The 22,156-nt window shown below is 41.5% G+C and overlaps 1 protein-coding gene across 11 annotated transcripts in view; it reads right to left on the reverse strand.

The window, feature by feature from the left end:
• The window catches only part of IQSEC1 (IQ motif and Sec7 domain ArfGEF 1), a 322,136-nt gene that overhangs the window by 253,042 nt on the left and 46,938 nt on the right, over positions 1–22,156 (reverse strand). For all 11 annotated transcript variants that reach the window (XM_065074858.1, XM_065074856.1, XM_065074860.1 and 8 more), the window contains exon 2: positions 9,240–9,269. In XM_065074858.1, coding sequence (XP_064930930.1) covers positions 9,240–9,269 — 30 coding nt within the window. The remainder of the gene's footprint in view (positions 1–9,239; positions 9,270–22,156) is intronic.

Consider the following 22,156-nt stretch of genomic DNA (forward strand, 5'->3'; position numbering starts at 1 on the left):
TAAATCCTAATCCAGGGATCATTCCTCAATTACACTGAGGCATCAAATTACCCAGAATACAAAAAAAAAAAAAAAAAAAAAAAAAAAAAAAAAAAAAAAAAAAAAAAAGTACTGCTATTTTTTGCTGCATTTTTTGCTTTCTGTTAGAATTAGTCTAATCGTAACTACTTGCATAAAGTAATGAGATCAGAAAGAAAAAGTATGAAAGGTCTCTCATTTGGTTTCAAGCTTTCAGTGGGCAGATTACTAACTAAAAATTGATGCACTGCTTCTAAACCAAAGGTATCACATTGCATCTGAGCCAAAGCCACCTTCACTTTACAATCCGATCTGTGGTGTCTAATCACAGAATCCCACAATGTTAGAAATTGGAAGGGACCTGGAAAGCTCATCCAGTGCAATCCCCCCATGGAGCAGGAACACCCAGATGAGGTTACACAGGAAGGTGTCCAGGCGGGTTGGAATGGCTGCACAGAAGGAGACTCCACAACCTCCCTGGGCAGCCTGGGCCAGGCTCTGCCACCCTCACCAGGAACAAGTTTCTTCTCAAATTTAAGTGGAACCTCCTGTGTTCCAGTTTGCACCCATTGCTCCTTGTCCTGTCACTGGTTGTCACCGAGAAGAGCCTGGCTCCATCCTCCTGACACTCCCCCTTTCCATATTGATCCCCAGGAATGAGTCCCCCCTCAGTCTCCTCTTGTCCAGCTCCAGAGCCCCAGCTCCCTCAGCCTTTCCTCACACGGGAGATGCTCCACTCCCTTCAGCATCTTGGTGGCTGCGCTGGACTCTCTGCAGCAGTTCCCTGTCCTGCTGGAACTGAGGGGCCACAACTGGACACAATATTCCTGGTGTGGTCTCCCCAGGGCAGAGCAGAGGGGCAGGAGAACCTCTCTGACCTACTGACCACCCCCTTCTAACCCACCCCAGGTACCATTGGCCTTCCTGGCCACAAGGGCCCAGTGCTGGCTCATGCTCATCCTGCTGTCCCCAGGACCCCCAGGTCCCTTTCCCCTACACTGCTCTCCAACAGCTCATTCCCCAGTTTATACTGGAACCTGGGGTTCTTCCTGCCCAGATTCAAGACGCTACACTTGCCCTTGTTATATTTCATTAAATTTTTCCCCACCCAACTCCCCAGCCTGTCCAGGTCTCTGGATGGCAGCACATATCTGAATTCGTTTGAAAGAAAAAGGTTACATGCAAGGAAGCAGATATTTTTTTTCACCAGTACATAGAGGCAAATCATTAACAGAGCTCATTGTCTCCTACTCATGATCTGGTCAGTTTGCGCAGACACATGGATTTCCGATAGTTAGTGCAGACTGTTTTCAGAGTTCTGGACATAAAATTAAGCCAGTTAATTCTGTCCCTAAAGTCAGATTTTATTAATATCCTCACAGGGATATAGTTTAAATCCCCATGGTAAGCCAACTTCAGATCATTCCCCATCACCCTCTGGAACTCCTGCAACAGCTGGAGTAGCAGGGAGGTTCTGCTGGCCTCACTGTGCCACAATTCAGGTTTTTAAAATGAAATCCCTTGGCCAGTTGTATGTGCAAATGCAGCTGCACAGCTAAAACAACGGTTCATTTAGAGGTGTTTCTCACTATCCCACTAAACAGCTAATAGATGGGCTAGAAATCGGCTCCACATGCACGGCCTTCCTGCTTATCCTGGCTAGAGCAGAAACAAGAATTCAACTGGATCGTTACGAGCTCTTCAGCAGATGCTACAGAGCCAACTTGAATGAAAGCCCTTGGAGAACATTATGAAGCACCCAGGAGGTATAAAATATTCTATGTTTTTCTCCTTCTTTATACTTATATTCTATCCCCTAGATTTAGCCAGCTTGTCATGTGAATTCTAATAGAAAAGAACAAAAGCAACTCCGAATTTTCCCTGGCATGGCAAAATAATGAAGGAAATCTAAACTACTTTATCTCCACAAAAAAGCAATCCTGTGGCACTACAAGCACTCAACTTCCTGAATTAAGTTGTGCACACGTGTTGCTCGTTAAGCCTTATCTTGCATAGGAACCAACGGGACTAGTTGTGAACAACTCCTTCAAGAAATAAGAATTAGCTGCATTGAATTAATGCAAAACCACTTACCAAGCTTTGTCTTTCTGAGACTGCAAATTCACCAACTGCCAGCCTGTCAAGAGAATTCTATTGAGCACAATCAGCACTTCAACTTACAGAAATTACAGCTGCCTGTCTCCAGTGGAAATAATTTTAGACAAAATGCTTGCATGTGCTACTTTATCCACCTGGACGGTATCCGATATTTAACAAAACTTGATTCTACTTTTCAGTAGAAAAATAAAAATGGAATCTCAGTAATTCAGAAGCCAAAATATTAGTGTAATACATGACCTGAAGCAAAAATTCCATTAAATTGCAAACTCACCCTGACCTTTGTTTACAGAACTAATACAAAAAAAATTCAGCCCTTTTAATTCACCTATCAGTACAAATGCTATTGTATTTCCTTGCAGATTGAGTCTAAGGAAACAGTATTAGAGGGTGGGGGAAAAAAGGAGGGAAGAATAAAACAACACACACCAACAAAACAGCTTAATCCATTCAGAATGTTTTGTCTACATGGCTGTGATGCTTAGAATCATTTACAGTACCTGAAGCCTCTGAGTCATTTTGGTACATATAGAGATTCTTCAATATGTTGAAAAGCAACTCCAGAAAAATAAAAAGCTTATTATGCAAAGTACAAAATCATGGAATTGGAAGACAGGTTAAAGAGGATTCCTCAACCATCCTCCTCCTACCAGCTGGTACTATCACACAGTTACTCATTAGACCCTGAGGCAATAATAGGTTTTGGCTTTATTGCCTGAGAACTAGAACTCAGTTAATTGGCTTCTTGACCAAACTTCCTCCAAAAAAGCACAGCACTACTCTAGTTTTACTTCTTCCAACAGTGCATGTGTAAAAACAACAGAAGCTTTATGAAATAAGTTGTGTGCTTCTCACATAAACAATGTCAACTTCCTGAAATTTTACAAGGTGAAACATCTACTGTTGTAGCCACTCAATGCTAAAAGGTCACTCTGATTAAGATATCAATTCTGGAGTGGTGAAGTTATTTTGAAATTTCATAGTAATTCTGCTTAGCAAGATATGTAATTCGAACCATTTAGACCAACTTTTGAGGTATATGCTCAACCTTTTTTGAAAATCAGAAAGTTTAAACACACCTCAAATTGGGTACTTAAAAAAAAAAAATTAAGGCACTCAGTATCAGCAGGAAATCTTGCAGATCTAGTTGCAGTTTACAATCAATTTCCATAACCCTTTCCCTGAAAATTAAGTGCCTGAAATGCCATTACTGACACTGCCAAGTTATTTTGTTATACTGAATGCAATTACATTTGAGGAAAAGGCTTTGCTACTGTGAGTTCGATCTACTTAAAAGTAAAAAGAACATGAAGTGAAAAGACTTGGGAAAACTCTATTACAGGGCACAAATAACGACTCCCCATCAACTAGAGGATATATATGGCCATGTTCTGCTCTCTGAAACCATTCAGAGTCTCTGATGAAATCAGCTCACAGTGTACCCAGAGTCCCAGTCTCCTTTTGTCCACTGCCCTTGACAAAGAAACCAGGGACATTCCTCTGAAGGCCAACGGGGAAATCTGCCATCAACCATCATGCCGAGCCGCTGCTGTTCAAGTGGCTGTCCAGAGAAAGCAACAGCTACAAAAAATATTCTGCTTGACACAAAAGTTGTTGCCATCTCACCATGCCTTACTGACACAAGCCTTACTGAAATAATGGGGAAGAGAGCAAAAATTCCTGGTTAATCATGAACCCTTTCACTGTTAATATAATTTACACTCACTTTGTATTGTACAGGCATTCGCAGCCCTTACAAGTCACGTACCACTCCACCATGCATATGTATTTTTACTATTAAGTCATTTCAACAGAACTTTCACCAGTGCCGAAATGGTGAACGGTGGTTACGGTGCATAATTCAGAGAGTTTACCTATTTTTACTATCATCCAAACGTCTACCACTGTCCTGGACAGTGGACCACATTGGTTTTACCAACTTTTTTTTTGGGAAAAAGAAATCAAGTCTGGTATTAATTCTTATAGATCAGTGGTATTAATTCTTATAGATCAGTGCATATTTCTCTAGCAGTCAAAGGGGCAGAACAGACGTTCTAGTTACATATGAACAGGCTGGCACAAGATTTCAGAAACAGATAATACAGGTCTAATTTGTTTTCATCAGCTCCAAGAATATTTGGAAAAAAACAATTACAGTTGTTTATTAACAGCAGCTTAATCTAATTCTCAGATATTAAGAGATGTGTGTTACTGAAGAGATCTGCTGAGACAATATTATTTACCTTTTAAGAATACTCATTAACTAGTGCTTGCATCTCTAGCCTTCACTACTTGTATAATTTTTTCTCAAGCTAGAATTTAACATTTCTTTGTATGTCAATATCATCAAGTTCCCCAAGCGTGGTTAAAGTGCACAGTTTAAAGCAAGGATGCAGCTTAAGGCTCATGGGCAAGACATTGGGGCTAAAATCAGAAAAATCTGCTCGCTGCTGTGTCCCTGGCCCTGGGCACAGCTCCTCATCCTCACCCTCCTGCACCAGGTACCATTTTGGCAGGAAGCTCTTCCGCCTGAAAATTGTCTTCAAGAAGGTCACTGTGGCAAATGTCTGTCCTTTGTCACCTCGGATTATATGGATGAGCACCTGCTATACTTATTCTAATAACTCGCAGTCCAGAACTGAAGCACAAAGGGATGGATGAAGGTAGTCATCCCAGTGAAGTCCCAAATACTGCTTGTCTATACACAGAGAACACATGGTGTGTTATTCTGTAAAAGTAGATGCTTCATACTATGCACTTCATACATCACAAGTGCAGAGTCAACTCAAAGATGACACAAATGCATTTTTTACAACTTGATGAATATGTTGTTGTCCTTTCATTTTGAAATTCTAAAGTTACGTACTTCTAAAGCCATTGGCAACTCCCCAACCATCTCAGCTACTAGGAGCTGTTTCCATATATTTTATTCTGTTAGCAGTAATAGAACTTATTTAATAACATCAAAAATCTCATCACATTCCACTCTACTGTAGCGGGTCAGCTGGACATTTATGTAGAATCTACTGGGGAATTTTTATTTTTTTTTAGTTAGTATCAAATGGTGATTTGACACATTTTAAGGCCAGACTAAGAACTGTATAAAAGTCTTTGTGGAATTACAAAAACCAGCCAGAAAAGACCCTCTTTACATGTAGCCACTGAGCCATTCAGATTGCAAAGCAATACGGGTGAACTTGAAAATGAGCTGTACAAGTCTGAGTGCCTCTAATTCCCTCAAACCTGTGCTTTGCCGGTTAGCAGAGAGGGGTAAAACAAAACAACACAAGAAAACTTTGCTTCCTGCTGGACTTTCTCTGGCTCCATTACTGAATTTGTCTGGGTCTGTTTAACAGCCATTGCTCCCACTCTCCATGCAGCACAGAGTGAGGCTGATTCTCCAATCCCTTCCTGCTCTAAAGTAAATTAAACAATTACTTTTCCACTTAATCTAATGTACATCTTTAGCAGAAATTACCCTTTTTGCATGATCAGCAGACACAAAACTTTCCATGTCCTCCATCTATTTACATACTGGTAAGAATTAGTCTCAGACTTTTCTTTTGGTTCAGCTAAATCACTCAGCTGCGTTTTCTCCATGGCTAATACTTCAACTGCCTTTTCTTTTTTTTTCCCCCTAAACTATCCTTTAGGCTCTTCCCTTTGTCTATGCAGATTTCCTAAATTAAGTGGGTATTCATAGAACAACACAAGCTTTTTGGCAACAGCCTTGCACCTCTCAGTTCAGGAGCCATGAGAACCATCTGCTTTTATGTAGTATTGTTACTTACAGCTTACCCCATGTTGTACTTCATCTCTCCTTTAAAAAGCACACAACTGGGAAGGAACAAAAGCCTGTAGAGGACAGGTCATTCCCAGGTCTGGCTGAAGCCGAGAGCTGCTCTGTGCCGCTGACAGCTGAGCAAGGACCGGCTGCAGCACAGGTGTTACACCAGGAATATCATCGTATCAGAGTCATTTAAGTTGGAAAAGACCTTTAAGGTCATCAAGTCCAACCATTAAAACTGACACTGCAACCATTAACCTAACACTGGAGCAGCTGCAATGAGTAACTCAACACAAATGTATTTCATCTCACCTATGGACAACAATGGAATACCTAGGGAAACAGTTAATTAAATCTTACCTCTTTAAGCCATTCATATTACTATTAATCTCTTGCAAGAATAAAAACATGAAAAGAAGAAAAGCCAGACTAGAGCTATTGTTTCTGGGCAGGTTTTAGAGGTTTGCCAGTCAGAGATGCTACTGATGACCCGAATCTCTCTGCACCATATAACACTGCTTGAATCCCCCGGTCTGGTCCCTTGTTCATGAAACCCAAGGTCCATAGTAGAGGTAAGAGGAACATCTAGTTACTAAACCTTAAGACATACTATTCTTGCAAACTTGGATGGGATAGATTATACTACATATAGACATTCTTACCTGTAACTGTCAGGTCATACTACTAATATTAAAATTGCTTGTAAAACAAATTGCATTTTCTACTGAAAATGTGAACAAAGACAGGTAATTAAAAAGGACCATCACACTGACAATTTCATAGCTCACACTGTGTACATGTTTGTTACATCCACAAATGAAAAATGTTCAAAGCAATTTATCAGCTTTAAGTGATTTAACAAATATCTAGGCTTGAAAATGACATGGTATTCACCTAAAGGAAACCAATGCAATTTTATTACAGTACAACAACATTATAAGCAGAAAGAATTATAAGGACTCGCACAAACAATGGGATAAATTATTATTTTTGTCACAATGACAATGCCAAGAAGAAAAAAAATCAAGATAATTTTTAACGGTTTCAATATATTGCCTAGAACCATATTGCTTTTCTGCATCAACCTTGTATCTGCAAAGTCAGTTTTGATGTTTACTACATTTAAGAGCACTTAAACATCTTTTGGATAAATTTTCATCATTATGACAAGCTACAAAGCTACTGAAACAAATCCACCAAGGCAATAACTTTTGCAACTAAGCAACAGTACAAAATGCTTAGGGCATCGCACTCCCTGTCCCTGCCTGCTGGAAACGCCAAGATACAAGTTGTAACAGTTCCAGTGCTGGTTCACCTCATGCCCACCCAGCAGGGAACACCAGGGAAAAGGTCTTGCTTCCACTAAACTGCCCTAGGCTACAGATTCCTAGTGACTGAGAAATACGTGCCCAACTATGATCTTCTGGCAAAAGAAGGTAAAAAAATAACTGCTTGCATCTCAGAATTTATTTAGACTGATCCTTTTCTCTTAAGGGCTAATGCTAGTGCAAGTCAAACCCTACAATCCCAACCAATACTTTTCCTTACTAACCGCATATATAAGCCCTTCACTAAACTCAGTCAATACTGCACCTACCCAGTCAATGCTGAGACATCACATTTCATTCCTGGCTTCTCACCTGCTTGCGGCTTCTTGCTGCACTTTATTTCATGAATTCAGCGGAACAATTTGGCAGAAGACACTGGCATAGTACAGTCAGCATATTGATGTGCTGGTGTTTTGATGGTATTTTTGTAAGCAGGAATGATCATTTCTTCTCTTCAGAGTTTAAGCACTATCCCCTTGACTGACCTTACAACTTCATTTGAGATGATTACATTTCATCTTCATTTACCAGAAATAAAGGAAAACAGTATGAAGCAAATTAACCGCAATGTAAGGAAGCTCCTGAGACAAGCAAGCTTTTGTTCAAGACAAGAGCTGACCAGGATTTTACATATGCAGAAACATAAAAGCACATCCTCAGTGACATTTCACCTGTGAATAAACTCGGTTTAAGAAGGATGGAGGAACTGGACGGAAGGAGCATTTGAAGAGTCCAGCTCTGCTTGAGTTGCCGCTGCCACATTCATCTGTTCGCCTAATTTTAGGCTAGTGTAAATGTCTAGAACTGACTTGGAGTAACTCAAGTTCATGCTGAATAACAGAATTAATTCACTGAACAGCCTTGAAACAGAAGATTATATCAGTGCTCCAAGACTCCTGCTGACTGCCCGCAGGTTTCCACAGGGTTTGGTTTTCAGCGTGGCAGCCCCGGAGCCCATATGCAGGACAAACAAGCCCTGTGCAGCACTGCTGGGTTGAACAGAGGCACCGAGCCCGAGCACACCCTTCCTTTAAGGTGTGGGATTCAGCTGACCAGACGTACAACATTATTCCATCAGTCTTGCAGCCCATCAGTCAAACAACACATACCCCCTTTATTTTTAAATCAACAAAATACAATGTAGTTAGATACCAAGTCCAGACAATCCCTGTAACAAGCTGCAGCTTATTATGGGGAACCCACAGCCAACATTTTGGACCTTGTTATCGGGGACCAACTCTCCCTCCTTGAGAATCAAGACATCTGCTTAATTGCAGTAGTCTAATGAATGTGGAGCACTTTCAGATGCAAGTACAGAATTTTAAAGTTTCAGCCCTGTTTTGAGCACCTTTACAAGCTCTGCAAGTTCAACTCACACAGCCACATTCCCAAAGAAGTAGGTTCAAGAAAATACCCTTGAAGTAACAAGTGAAAAATACTAAATGAATAAGTTAAAAGTGTCTGACAATTATTTAAATTCTCTAAATTATCTGAATCTTCCAAGTGCATAATGAATATCGTAGTAACAAGTCAACAAAGGCTTCTGCTGTCAAGTAGAGATGAAGAGAGTCCTAAGGATCCTGAACAACCTGTCACTGATACAGATGTTGACCCCCAAAACTGGCAGACAGCTGGCTCACAGCTTTGCTAACACAAATAACCATTTAGTACTCATTTTGATCAAAACCACTGGAAACTAACTATAAATCTTCTGCAATTATCAAAACCAAGAACTGAGTCTTAAACCACATTGGGAGATAGAAGCATTCAGGAAATGTCATGTTATCTGTTACTGAACTTATCCACAGTAAAAGGTGTTTCATTCAAAGTACAAATGGCATGCGAAGTAGAACAAACAAACCCCACGTTTGAAAAACAAACCAACCAACCTGTTCCTATTTAACACTTTTAAATAAAGTTATGCTTTTTAAATAAAGTATTTTCTTAGAAAAAGGCGTCAAGACAGAAAGAATACAATGTACACATACCTGATGCTTCTTGAGCTTTCTCCTTCAGACCTGTAAAGCAATACACAAATAATTAGGACATAATTTCTTCCAACATTTCTAAGCCAGACAGCCTACAAATGGTAGCCCTTCTCATGCATTCTTTCCCTTTCTATCTCACTTAGTTTTTCTAAGGCTTGTTGTACTTTCCCTACTAATGAGACATTTAAATAGGAAATCAGCCTACTTAGGTTTAGAGCGAATATACTAGAAGTTAAAAAACAGTTACCAGGTGAAGGTGATCATTGCAATATTAAAATACATGCTGATGCTCCTGAACCCTCAATAAAGACCTTCTGTAAACATGCATTAACAAAGATTTAAGTTTCATATTTGCAAGTGAAAAGCACCAGCCTCCGACACTGTTCTAGAGGCAGATTAGTTTGTATTATACCTTTTTCTTTTTTAGTCTTTCTTCACTTTTTAGTCGAAAAGCCCACAGGCAAAAGTGTCTAGGAATCTAATCCCCGGGTGTATTAGGCAAAAATTATTACTCAAAAAGGGTTAAGGTTTGCAAATAAAAGTACTTTAAAATATTTAAAAACCCACCCTTGTCTGAATTTTATAATAGTGCAAGAATAAGGGACAAGATATACTAAGTTACAGAAGCTCTTAAAGGGCATATTTTTCTCAAGGTGAGATAATTTGAGCAATCAAAACTGGAACAAAGCCTCTCCTCCCTCCCCCCAACATTTTTAAGTAAGGAAATTTAATTTAGTGTCATTCATATTGATAAAGCTTCCTCCCACAAAGAGAAACAGAAGCATAATACTTCCAGAATTTCACGAACAAACTCAAAATCCAGAAGAAAACATACAACCATTAGCCCAATTCTTTTCCTTCTTCACTCCGAAACAACACAGGAAACTTCAACATATCAGTAGGCTCTGCAAAACCAGGAACCAAACACACAAAGGAAAGCAGGAGATTCCAGGGCAAAACGAAGGCTCAAAACACCCTTTTTCCATGGCATAGACTTAGCATGGACCCAAATAAAAAGGCGACCAATATGAATTTGCAAACTCTAGCACTTAAGCCACTATTAGCTAGTACCAAAATTGCCTCCTCAAAATCAAACACAAGGGCATTTCTTTAGGAAATAAAGAATATTCCCTAGTTTGACTGAAAAGGAAAAAAAAAGTCTGATTTCTTATTAAACTGACTTCCATCTCCAATGGCAACTTGCATGTTATGCTAGAAGCAGTAGAAAAAGTTATGGCTAGTAAAAGTTTCATAAGCCTAATGCCCAGAAAACCAACAGTATTAAGATCTAATTTTCAGAATCTATTGTAGAAATAGGTACCAAAAACTGACATTATTTTTGTCCCTCCACCCCCCCTGCTTCATTACATATTATCATCACCTTTTTGTTCAAGCTCAAAGAGGTCTGGATGATTCCAAAAAGCACAAACTGAGAGCGCAAAGAAGGAAAAAAATAAACTTAGTCTCTTGTTCCCAGAGACAGTCGTGTAGCAGGAAGGTGCTGGAATTCAGCAGATTGAGTGTGAGTTACAGAAAGGTCGCCAAGTATGCTTGCAAGTAAGAATATCAGGTCATGTTCCTGACAGCTAATAGCATGGAATATTTTGAAACATAAGAGAAGTTAGCACAGTGGAAAATTCTGGAAGCAACTTCTGCCTGGAAAGGCCAATGCTGAAGTGGCTGCACCAGGACACCCAGCAGACCTCAGGGCTCAAAATGGCGGCTCCAGAATCACCTCAGGGCTCAAAATGGCAGCTCCAGAGGCACCAAAATCACCTCAGGCCTCAAAATGGCAGCTCCAGAGGCACCAAAATCACCTCAGCACACAAAATGGCGGCTCCAGCGGCACCAAAATCACCTCAGGGCTCAAAATGGCGGCAACCAGGGGCACCAGAATCACCACAGGGCTCAAAATAGCAGCACCAGAATCGCCTCAGAACTCAATATGGCAGCACTGGGGGCACCAAGATCACCTCAGCACACAAAATGGCAGCTCCAGTAGCACCAAAAATCACCTCAGGGCTCAAAATGGCGGCACCAGGGGCACCAGAATCACCTCAGGGCTCAAAATGGCAGCCAGAGGGGTGGTGGGATCACTTTGATGCTGGAGTGAGCTCAGAGAAGGGCAACAAAGCTGGTGATAGGTCTAAACAAGGAGGTTTAGATTGGAAATAATGAAAAATTTATTCCCTGCAAGGGCTGTGGGGCATTGGAACAGGCTGCCCAGGGCAGTGGTGGAGTCACTATCCCTGGAGGGTTGGACAGACCAGAGTGTAGGTTCTCAGGGACACAGGGCAGTGCCAGGGGTGCGTTAATGGTTGGACCTGGTGATCCTGAGGGTCTTTTCCAACCAAGGTCATTCTGTGACCTCAGAATTCACCAGGCTCCTGTCAAGCTTAATGTTTCAAAAACCACTTTTCTAAAATTGTTACATTTGTCTTTTTACTTGAGGTGATGAAGAGTTATCGCTGCCCTTCATTTAAGAAAGAAGGATGATTTTCATTTAACAGTATCACTCATCACTATAAAAACAGTAGCATTTTGTGTACCAAACACAGTATCTGCCCACACAAAGAATAAATACTCTTGGCTTTTGTAAGGGCTCTGAGAACTTGGGTGTTACTGGTGTAATTATGTGTTACCAATAGATTTTATTTTACTGCACATTAAAAATATTTTATAAACCACCATGGAATGGATAAACAATCCTACAAATCCACACCCAGAAGAGCTCTTAAGTAAAATATTTATGAGATAAAAATTTGTCAGTTCTTGTTAATGAAGACAGGATCTGATATTGAATGGCTTTACTTCAGCTGTGTTACGTTGTTTTATTCAAAACATTTTAAGATATAAACATGCATAAGACTTCGGGAGTGGTCTGCATTGCCATTCTGGCGAACCCACGCAGTCCAACGTCCACCTTTGGACACCGCTTGAGCGTCCACCCTTGGACACCCACCACTCCCAGCATCAGGCTGCAGCTCCATGAACTCAGAACTGATGCCATCTTAATTCCTCTGTCTCTTGTGCTTCCTCTCTCCCATTTTAAAGCCTGTGTGGTCACTATAAGTCATTTGGTTTTTAGATACACATACTTATTCCAAAAGAGAAATGGTAACTTCAAAGCAGCTTTTTCTACATGATTACCTTATCCCTGAAATTACGTGAACACAAAGAAATGAGCTCACACATGCATGCCCATGAGTAATGAAAAAATTAAGGAATAAAGTGTTTAACTGACACCTTCCCACACTCAGTTTTCAGCAATTACATCTTGCAGAAAATACACTTTACAATTGAAAAGATGTTACGTGTAATTGCTTGTACTACTAAGTTTTCAAATATAGCTGAGACAACTGGATTTTTAATGCCTTAATTTTCCGCCTTTTCTCTTGACTAGAATAACAAAACCATCTAAACAGGGAAAATGTCTTTGAGTGCTCCAGGCATTCTGGGGTCACTAGAAGCAGCAGCCAGCCATCCTAGACCCACTATTCCTCACACTAAAACTCAAGAATTATTTTAAACGAGGTGCTTTAGACAAGGAGAGGTGCAAGATAAGGGCTGGGCCTCTGCCAGATGCCCTGTGCTGGAACCAAGGGCCCTCCAAGCCGACCACCTTCCAACTCAGCACAGCCAACAATGGGGGAAGATGGACCACCAGCCCTTCTTTATTTGTAGGATCACCAAAAGTAGAAAAGAAAAGCTGCTAAACTTCACACCTGCTAAATTTGCATTTTCAAGGCTAAGATTTACTCAAATTCCAGAGAGTTATTCAGAGCTGGTAAGTTCTACCTGGGAAATGAGTAATTGGTTTGCAGGGCCGAAAACAAAACAAACTACTACTACTAGTTTGAAATAAAGCACTGGATTTTCTTCAATCATTCTTTAAAAAAGACAGGATTTTGGATCAATATTTAATGCTCCCGCTTACACAGTAAGCAAGTGCTGGGCTCTAGATGATTATTTCCTTTTGAACCAGACAAAAGATACCGTGTCACTCCTGAAACAAGGAGAAAGGTGAAAAACATTCTGGCAATGTATTGTACTATTTCTTTTAACGTAGAACTTAAAGGAAGAAAAGGCTACAGTATATATTGTATGTCCTATGCTACAGTACTTTATTTGAAACAGAATACATTCCATTGATATATCTAAGTTAATCAGTGACGTGATAAATGTCATACAACTTTCTCCAAGATTTCTCCTCTCATCTCTGGCTGGTTTCCAATATTTCAAGTAGAACTAAATATTAATCTGCACGCCTCATTGAAGTACAATTTTGTCTTTTTCCTGACCCCAGAAACTTCATTCTCAGTAGGAAATACAGCAAAACACATCCTCTTTAAGATTGCTATAGTCAACAGAAGCAGAAATGATTTTGTTAATATCAGCGTTTACTGTAATTCCGTTGCAAGCAGGGGTCACGAAGAACAGACACCATCACAACAAACCTTTAACGAAAAATCAAAGGCAAAGAAAGACAAAAACCACAGGACTTACACGAGATAGCAAACCAAAGTGAGTTAAAAATCGTCCAGGATTTTAAGTTTAAAATAAGTACTGCCATCACCCTCTATCAGACCACACCTGTGTGTGAAAACTGGAGATCTCCAAAAACATCTCTATTCATGTTTCCAAAATGACAGTTGCAACTATCTCCTATAAATACAGCAAGCAGGAAAATGGCAAACAAAGTATCTTGGCTTCCAGTTGCTGAGTAGGTTGGCAATTTTTCAGAAAAAACATTCTCAGTGGGATGTTGTCAGCTCATAGAAATTGGACACCATTAGCAGGAATATCACAAATTTGAAGAAGTCTTTGAGAAAAGCATGAGACAGAAAATCTGCTCAAACTGGGAACGTGCGAGGTCCCCGTTCCCAACCAGCACGTCTCTCGTTCACCGAGGTGAGCTGAAGGTCCTAAGCCCCAGAAGCAGCCCAGCTTCAGAGGCAGAGCTCATCCCATGGGTTTTCTTCACTCAAAAGATTTTAGCACGTCCTTGCCTCACTGTCGAGGGTTTATGATTGCAGGGTGACAATAAAACCCTGGCAGATGTATTGTTAACCTCCTCTCCCCCGCTTTCCCTCTCCCTCTCCCCACTCAGGACCTCAGGAGAGGCGATCGGGAGGGAAAGAAGGACAGAGAGAAGAGAGCTGGAAACATTAAAAATGTTTTACTAATGCTACTGATAAAATAGAGAAAATAATACAAAATATACAAAACCAATCTTGAAAGTCTCAGCAACTGCAGAGCCGGCACCTGAAGGCCTGGACTGGACTCTGCAGCCAACCGGAGCTGGATTCAGTCTGTCACTGGCCTCAGCTCACAGGGACAACTCGCAAGGTCCTCTCCTAATGTCGCCATAAGGAAAAGGGAAAAAGGGACGAGATCCTTGTGATCTCCCACTTTTATATGAAGTATTTATGTGAATGGGATGTTATACACAGCTGGTCAGTTTTTGGTCACCTGTTTCTCGTTGCCCCTCTCGCGAGATGTCCATCCACACTTATCAATAACTTCACATTCCATTGCTGTGTTCACCAAAACATGTATCTGGTTCTCCAGGAAAATGCAGCTAATATGAAGCTTTAGCTGGCAGGCAATTCACTAAAAGAGAAACTTGTTTTTTAACAAAACCAGGACACTCACCCCAGTAAGAAATGTTAAATTCTCTCCATTACTGCCCCCTCTTAAAGTAATAATAAACAAGCTTTATGTAACCTGATTTGTTGTTTACTCTTCAAAATATACTCAGAAGTGAAACAGCACGATGTAAAGCTGCTTCAGGACCAGCTTTCAGTCTGACTCATGAAAGTAATCATTTTCAAAATAAAATATTGTTCAGAACCATTAAGGCATATTATGTAGACTGATGTACACAACTAGCCCTGCAATAATTTCAAGCTTAGCAGGTACTTTATTTGGGCAATGAGTTATGGCAATGTTCTATAAAACAGATTATGTAGAAAGTACAAACAACAATTTTAAAACTATTTAAAATTCATGTCCAGGATGCAAAATTTTGCTTTATGTGCCAGGGCAGAGAAACAGCCAAAAGCAGAACTGGAATCTTACCGTAAAACCCCACAAGTGGACAGGACTAATATTGTTTCATTGCACCCACATGGTAGTAAGCCAAGTCACATCTCTTCACCTATTTAGAGTTGTACCTCCCATCAGCCTAAAAAGAATTGGCTAAAAGCCCAGGTTTCTAGCAGCACGTCAAACTTCCATGCAAAACAACCATACTCCATCTGAACTACGTCTTCCTGCAAGCCACAAAAACTAACTTTATTTTAGGAGACCTACTGCAGCTATGAGTATACAGTAACCACATACTAAAGAGCATTCTAATTTCATTTTTTATAAAAGGAAGAGTCTGAACCAAATCTTTACAGAGCAATACTAGAATTAATGCATGTGATTAAGCCTTGCTTTGAGCACAGAACTAGCCTCAAGCAAGCAAACTACACCTCTCATAGGTTATAGTCATAGGTTTTGTAGTATATGAAGTCTTTCAGCATTTCTAATGCAGATGAAGGAAGAAAGCTTCAGGGATAATTCATCAATGGCTATATAAACGATACTACTTCTCTCGTGAGTAGGCATTAGTGTGCTCCAGCAGAAAGTTTCTATAGGTTTATGTTCTGAGCAGCAACCCGAAACAAAGCAGATGTTCCCAGGAAAACACCAGCCCCGTCTAAAGGGTATTAGAGCTTTCTAGGATTTTTATTTTAGTCTGCTGTGTCTGAATGCTGTTACATGCCCCTGTGGATCACAACAGATGTGCAATACTCTGCTAAGAAAGGAAACCCTCTTATTCCAAGAGTCTGGAAGCAGCCCCATATGCTGTCCAGGTAGCGGTATGAGATACACAGAGCCCAGCGAGCTGTGGGCAGCATGTGCCGGCTGTCCTGCCCTTGCCCTCCTGCCCAGCAGGACTGCATTGCCAGCAACGGACAAAACAGTATGTCCAGTAACACAGACATATGGAGTGGAGATTTTCCTTGCCAAAAAATGAGCTAGTTTGCAAGACTTTGTGTATTAGACAGGATCAAAAATTCTACTGGGCTGCAGACTCTTAGAAGAACTGATAAAACACTAAATATAGTAAGACCTGTCCAGTCAGTAGCATTATAACAAGGAAATTTTCGGGATGAGAAATATTATCCATTTGGCCACTAATTATATGCTTTCCAGCAGGATTTTTTTATTATGCATAACAGAATGAAGGAACAAGCACCCACTGCAAAAAACATGTTCCTGGACCTGCCCACCACAGTACTAAAAGAAAATAAATCAGAGAAGTCCGATTGCTGCATTGCATTTCCACCTAATACAGACATTAAAAACTACCTTGCACAGTAGGAAAACCACTATTTTCATGGGTTATTTGAGAACAGTAATATTCTAATAGTCTTTTTGTTCTTTTCCAAATAATAGGAGAAAGCCTAATGGCCACCTTGAATATAGCACTTCAATTCAGCACCGTAGTGGACAGGATCTCTAACAGCTTTCTACAGAACATAGAGTTTCTTTTGGAAGGTTGCAGCTGACAAGTCCCATGTGATGCACATCAGGGTTAGGAGCAGACCAGATGCTGCCAGTAACAAGCAATCTTTGAAAAGAGATGTGAACTCAGAATAAAGGTAAACTGAAGATGTCAAGAGAAGCAAGAGTAAACTGGGCTTCCCTATGGCAATGCCAAGCAAGGTTTCTTTCTCTACTTCACTCTACAAAGGTGTGCTTATTAAATCAAGCCATCTGCACACTGAAAACAGGAAAAAGCACACAGAAGTACTTTGTTGAAAAGAAGAACGATAACAGAAAGAGACCCACATGTCACTGATGTGATTTGGTTTTTTTTTGACTTAAACTGCTAGAAGTGTTCCAATGTCAGAAACCAGAACAAGTATTTACCTCATAGCATAGAAAGTTTGATTTTGGTGAGCATAAAGCATTTGACCTAGCAATAATTCAGCAAGCTGACAGACTGGTATATAACAAACAGCCTTCAAACCTGGCACCGCATCTTTGTCTGCTCTCATTACTTCACCTCCCAGATAACGATTACACACATTGCCGGGGGAAACTCTTAACACAACGTGACAGTAGTTGTTACAGCATCTCCACGTCCACCTCTTATGCCCTAAAGCCTATAAGAATTGAACAGGAGATGGATCACAGTAATTAGCACCATCCAAAAACCAGCACAAAAACTAGAACTGCGATAGCATCATGGGTAGCAATGCTCTGAGACCCCTGATCACACCAGCAGGACTACAGTGGCTTCTGGTGAAGTCTTCCCTCTCCAGCACGTTACCAGCACCTGGCTAAAGGCTTCAGCCCAGAGCAGGAGCAGGACAGCCATGCGGGAACCGCTCGTGTTCCTGGTGCCCTCTCCCTGTACAGGCGTCATCCTGGTTCTGCTTTGATCCAGCACTTTACTCGGAAGGAAACTATGGAGCAACCAGCTTACAAACCTCTCCTGTCTGCTGCTGAAACACACAAGTAACACCAATCCATGGACATATATGAGAAAAGACAGCAAAATCTGGTATTGTAAAGGTGCGGCAGCTAACTAATATCAAAGCCTCTTCAACATCAGAGAAATGATGCATCCATAACCCTTGTGATGTTTTTATTGCATACTTTTCACAGAATCCATCACAGAATCCCAGAATGTCAGGGGTTGAAGGGCCCTGGAAAGCTCACCCAGTGCAATCCCCCCATGGAGCAGGAACACCCAGATGAGGTTACACAGGAAGGTGTCCAGGCGGGTTGGAATGTCTGCACAGAAGGAGACTCCACAACCCCCCTGGGCAGCCTGGGCCAGGCTCTGCCACCCTCACCAGGAACAAGTTTCTTCTCACATTTAAGTGGAACCTCCTGTGTTCCAATTTGTACCCATTGCCCCTTGTCCTACCACTGGTGGTCACTGAGAAGAGCCTGCCTCCATCCTCCTGACACTCACCCTCTACATATTTATAAACACTATATCTCAACAGCAGGAGATCCCTTGTCTGCAGCATCCCCCATTTCAGAAGTCTCTAGCTATTGCAGTGACCCCTTGTATCACATAGAGAGCTCACAGGTGGGGGAAGGGGGAGCTGTACCTCTTACACCAGGTCCTCTGGGGACTTCAGAGAGGGAAATACATAGAGATAACCCAGCAATTCTTGCACACTGCAACATCTTGGAGCACAAAACCCAAACTGGTCACATGAAAGGAGACCAAAGTCATTGTCATTATTCAAAGCTGACTCAGGAATCAACATTTATTCATCTCTGCCCTGTAGTCTGTGTGAAGGGAGACACTTGTGGACGCACACCCTGTTCCCAGAGGCCATCAGCCCCAGCCAGCGCGGTCACCTCCTGCGCTCCGGAAGGTCTTGGGAGGCTGCGCACTAACCAGCCCCATCACACCCACCTGCCAGGGACACCATGGCCTCAACAGGTTTGGATGGGCTCTGCCAGCAAGAGACTCCCTCAGCCCAGCCCGCCAAGTCAGCTTGAAAGACAGCACAGGGTCAGCATGTATGAGATATTTGCCTCTTTCAATTACAGAAGGACTAAAAGCTGTAACGCTTCCCCTCAAGCATTTTGACAGTCTTTACAATTGCTGCCTGAAATCCTTCGGGCTAATTCTGCTTCCCCATTAACAAGCACGTCTGATAAATCCTTTTAAGTGAAAATGAAGTGGGTGATGGAACAAAATTGCACTACAGTAGAATGCAAGTCATTCACCCAGCGGTAGGTTTGAAGTCTGGCTCCCTCCATGTCTGCCAGTGGATCCCACAGCCTGCACACACAGCAGAAGACACCTCACCCCGAACACTGGGCTGGGACTGGGAAGTCAAAACCTGCATATCTGTGTGTCCTTCCAGTGCAGTTAGCAAAAAACACCATCATGGGACCCCCCAAAACGGCACAGCTCACACCTACGCCCAGTGAAAGGCTTGGGAAAAGCCTTTGTCCCTAAGCCAGGGGACGCTCTTACCTGAAGGACAAGTGCAAATGTTCCAGAGATATGTAATCATGAAACATTTTTTAACATACAAGTTAGCTTGGAGGAGACTGAGTGATCAATATGTAAAGGGGGAGTGTCAGGAGGATGGAGCCAGGCTCTTCTCAGTGACAACCAGTGGTAGGACAAGGGGTAATGGGTGCAAACTGGAACACAGGAGGTTCCACTGGTGAGGGTGGCAGAGCCTGGCCCAGGCTGCCCAGGGAGGTTGTGGAGTCTCCTTCTGTGCAGACATTCCAACCCGCCTGGACACCTTCCTGTGTAACCTCATCTGGGTGTTCCTGCTCCATGGGGGGATTGCACTGGATGAGCTTTCCAGGGCCCTTCCAAACCCTGGGATTCTGTGTGTGATTCTGTGATAACCAAAAATAAGAGTGAGCGTACTTCTCAACATACTGTGCAGCAACACTATACATTAAAATCAGATTAGTAGTTTCACTTTTCTGTTCTTGTTCTTAACCAAAACTCACTACAATGGTAGAACCATTTTCCAAAATTCTGTCTCTAATTTCTAGTACCAGAAATCTATATTTCACACCATGTCATCTGTATTATAATAAACAGTTTCTAGTAAGGATGAATTCTCCTCTTACTCCACATCAGACATCAATCTTTAATTTCTCTGTGCTTGCAGCAGTATGCAAATAATGCCGAACTGTACCCCTAACTACTAAACACCAGTTGTACTGGCTTATATTACAGTTATACCAGCAGGACAGGTTATTCTATTACAGAAGAGAAACAAACAGAGGTATCAGTAAAATCTGACGACCCCATATTATTTGACGGAACTGTAGCTTATAAATATATTTACGTTGGCACTATCAGTGGTGTCAGTTTGTGTTTTTACTCATGATATTCTTACCAGATGTACAGCTCTGTTTGTATTGTCTCTAGCAAGTGAGCAGATCTTTTCAATACAATGCAGTTTCTTATGTTATTATGGGGCTTCTACTGTCAAAGAGAGGAGACACCTTTTCATCCACATCATTAAACCAAACCCATCACAGGATGCATAGCCTTTCAAGAAATTCCAGATAAGTTATAACGGTACCAACCTCACATTAAGGCCTCAGGACTCTTGGTCACTTCAAGACACAGGAAAAAAACCCCAAAGCTTTGGTAATATTCCATGTTTTAGAATACTGGTTTCATGTAATGATAAATGCATAGAAAGCTTTCTGTTTCATTATTCTTAATGCTTCATACACTTTGGTTCACTGGGCACCATTCCACTGCTCATATGTGTTGTGTATTTGTACCCTTAAAAAAAATCCATAAATACTATTTGGCTGCAGAAAAACAGGAAGGGTTTAGATGTGATTTTCCATTATCAAAAGTGAAAAAGGAGTTTCAGTTAAGTCCCAAACAATATAAAGCTTAAAACCCGTAACAGACTACATACAAACGCAATTTGGGCTGGTACTTAGACTAATGGATCTTGCTGCAGATCATGCACACAAGTACAACATCGCCCACATGGAATGGCATCATGAAGAGAAGTTAATACACGGATAAACACATGAATCACTACCTGCAAGATCTGATGTAAGTTGTATAAGAGGCATTTTCAGTCACCATTTTGAAATAAAGGGGAAAAAAATGACAGCAGGTGCCCGATTCCCATCATATACCATAGCAACAAAGTAGGTAATTGCCAGTTGTGCTGCTGGAATTGCTCCTGTGTGCCCAGCCCAGGGTATTTACTCGTGCACAGAGAATTGCGGGTTATGGCACTTCTCCCCGGGCACACTGATACAGAACAGCGCAATGGATGCTGCTGTGCCAGGGAGGACGCGGGGACAACCAGAGAGAGTTGGTACTAAAGCACAGCTTATGACTGACTGCTTAGAAAGGACCTACTTGATAAGCTTACCAAATTGACTAGATATTAGCCCTACAAGCACCAACTGTAACCACAATGCTCAGTGAAACAGCACACTATTTCACAAAGCACATCACTAATCACATTCTTTTTGTCCTACGTTTTCTGTAACTCACATTAACCAAGAACTAAGTGATTTTCTTTATCTTAAGTAAGAATATAGTATCGCAGATTTTACTTTTATTTTTTTTAATACGGATTTCCTATGTGCAGTCCTCAAGTGCCTGCCATGTGCACTCAGACCTGTGGAGACGATCTCCATTCTATGAAGCATCCTTACGCTCCAGCTCCTGGAATGCACTGCTCACATGGCACTGACTACCAAAACCTTACAAAGGTATTACACACACACAGACACTCCTAGTAACCATGTTAAAAATATCAATTCTAAGTGCAAGCTGGGACAGGAACACTGAAAACAGGCACTTCCTCGGGTAACAGACACCAGTTTTGTCCTTTAAAGCTAAACTGTAAACCCCAAGCAGACATGTCTCTCAATGCCTGAGAAGCAGCAACCATTTATCTCTATGATAACTACCATGCAAGTGCATCTACTGGCATGATAGTTATAACTATATAACTCCACAAAGAGCTTGTTATATCTAGTCCTGGACCATCTAGAGCCACTTCTGTCCAAGAAATGTCTATTCCAAACCCTCAGCAAACTCTGAGAGATTCATAGAGATCAACTTAATTTCTTTGCCCAACCATCACTCTTGCATATGCTCCTGAGCTTCAGGCTAACAAGCAGCTGGGCTGAACGCATCATCTTGCGCTCACCTTGTCCATCTAGGATGGAGTTTTAGTAACCAAGGTTTTTTCCCTTACTGTCTGAAAATAGTTTGAAGTGGTGGACAGGATACAAACCCCACCTTGTTTGCACAAAAAGCAGCCCCCTCCGCAGGCTTTACCTCAAGGTTACAGATACCATCTGGCCACTCGGTGAGAGGCAGAGGAATGTGCTTCCTCCAGCATGCAAATGAAGGCCCACATGGGCAG

The sequence above is a fragment of the Columba livia genome, chromosome 10, assembly GCF_036013475.1.
Source record: "Columba livia isolate bColLiv1 breed racing homer chromosome 10, bColLiv1.pat.W.v2, whole genome shotgun sequence".
NCBI classification, from domain to species: Eukaryota; Metazoa; Chordata; class Aves; order Columbiformes; family Columbidae; genus Columba; species Columba livia.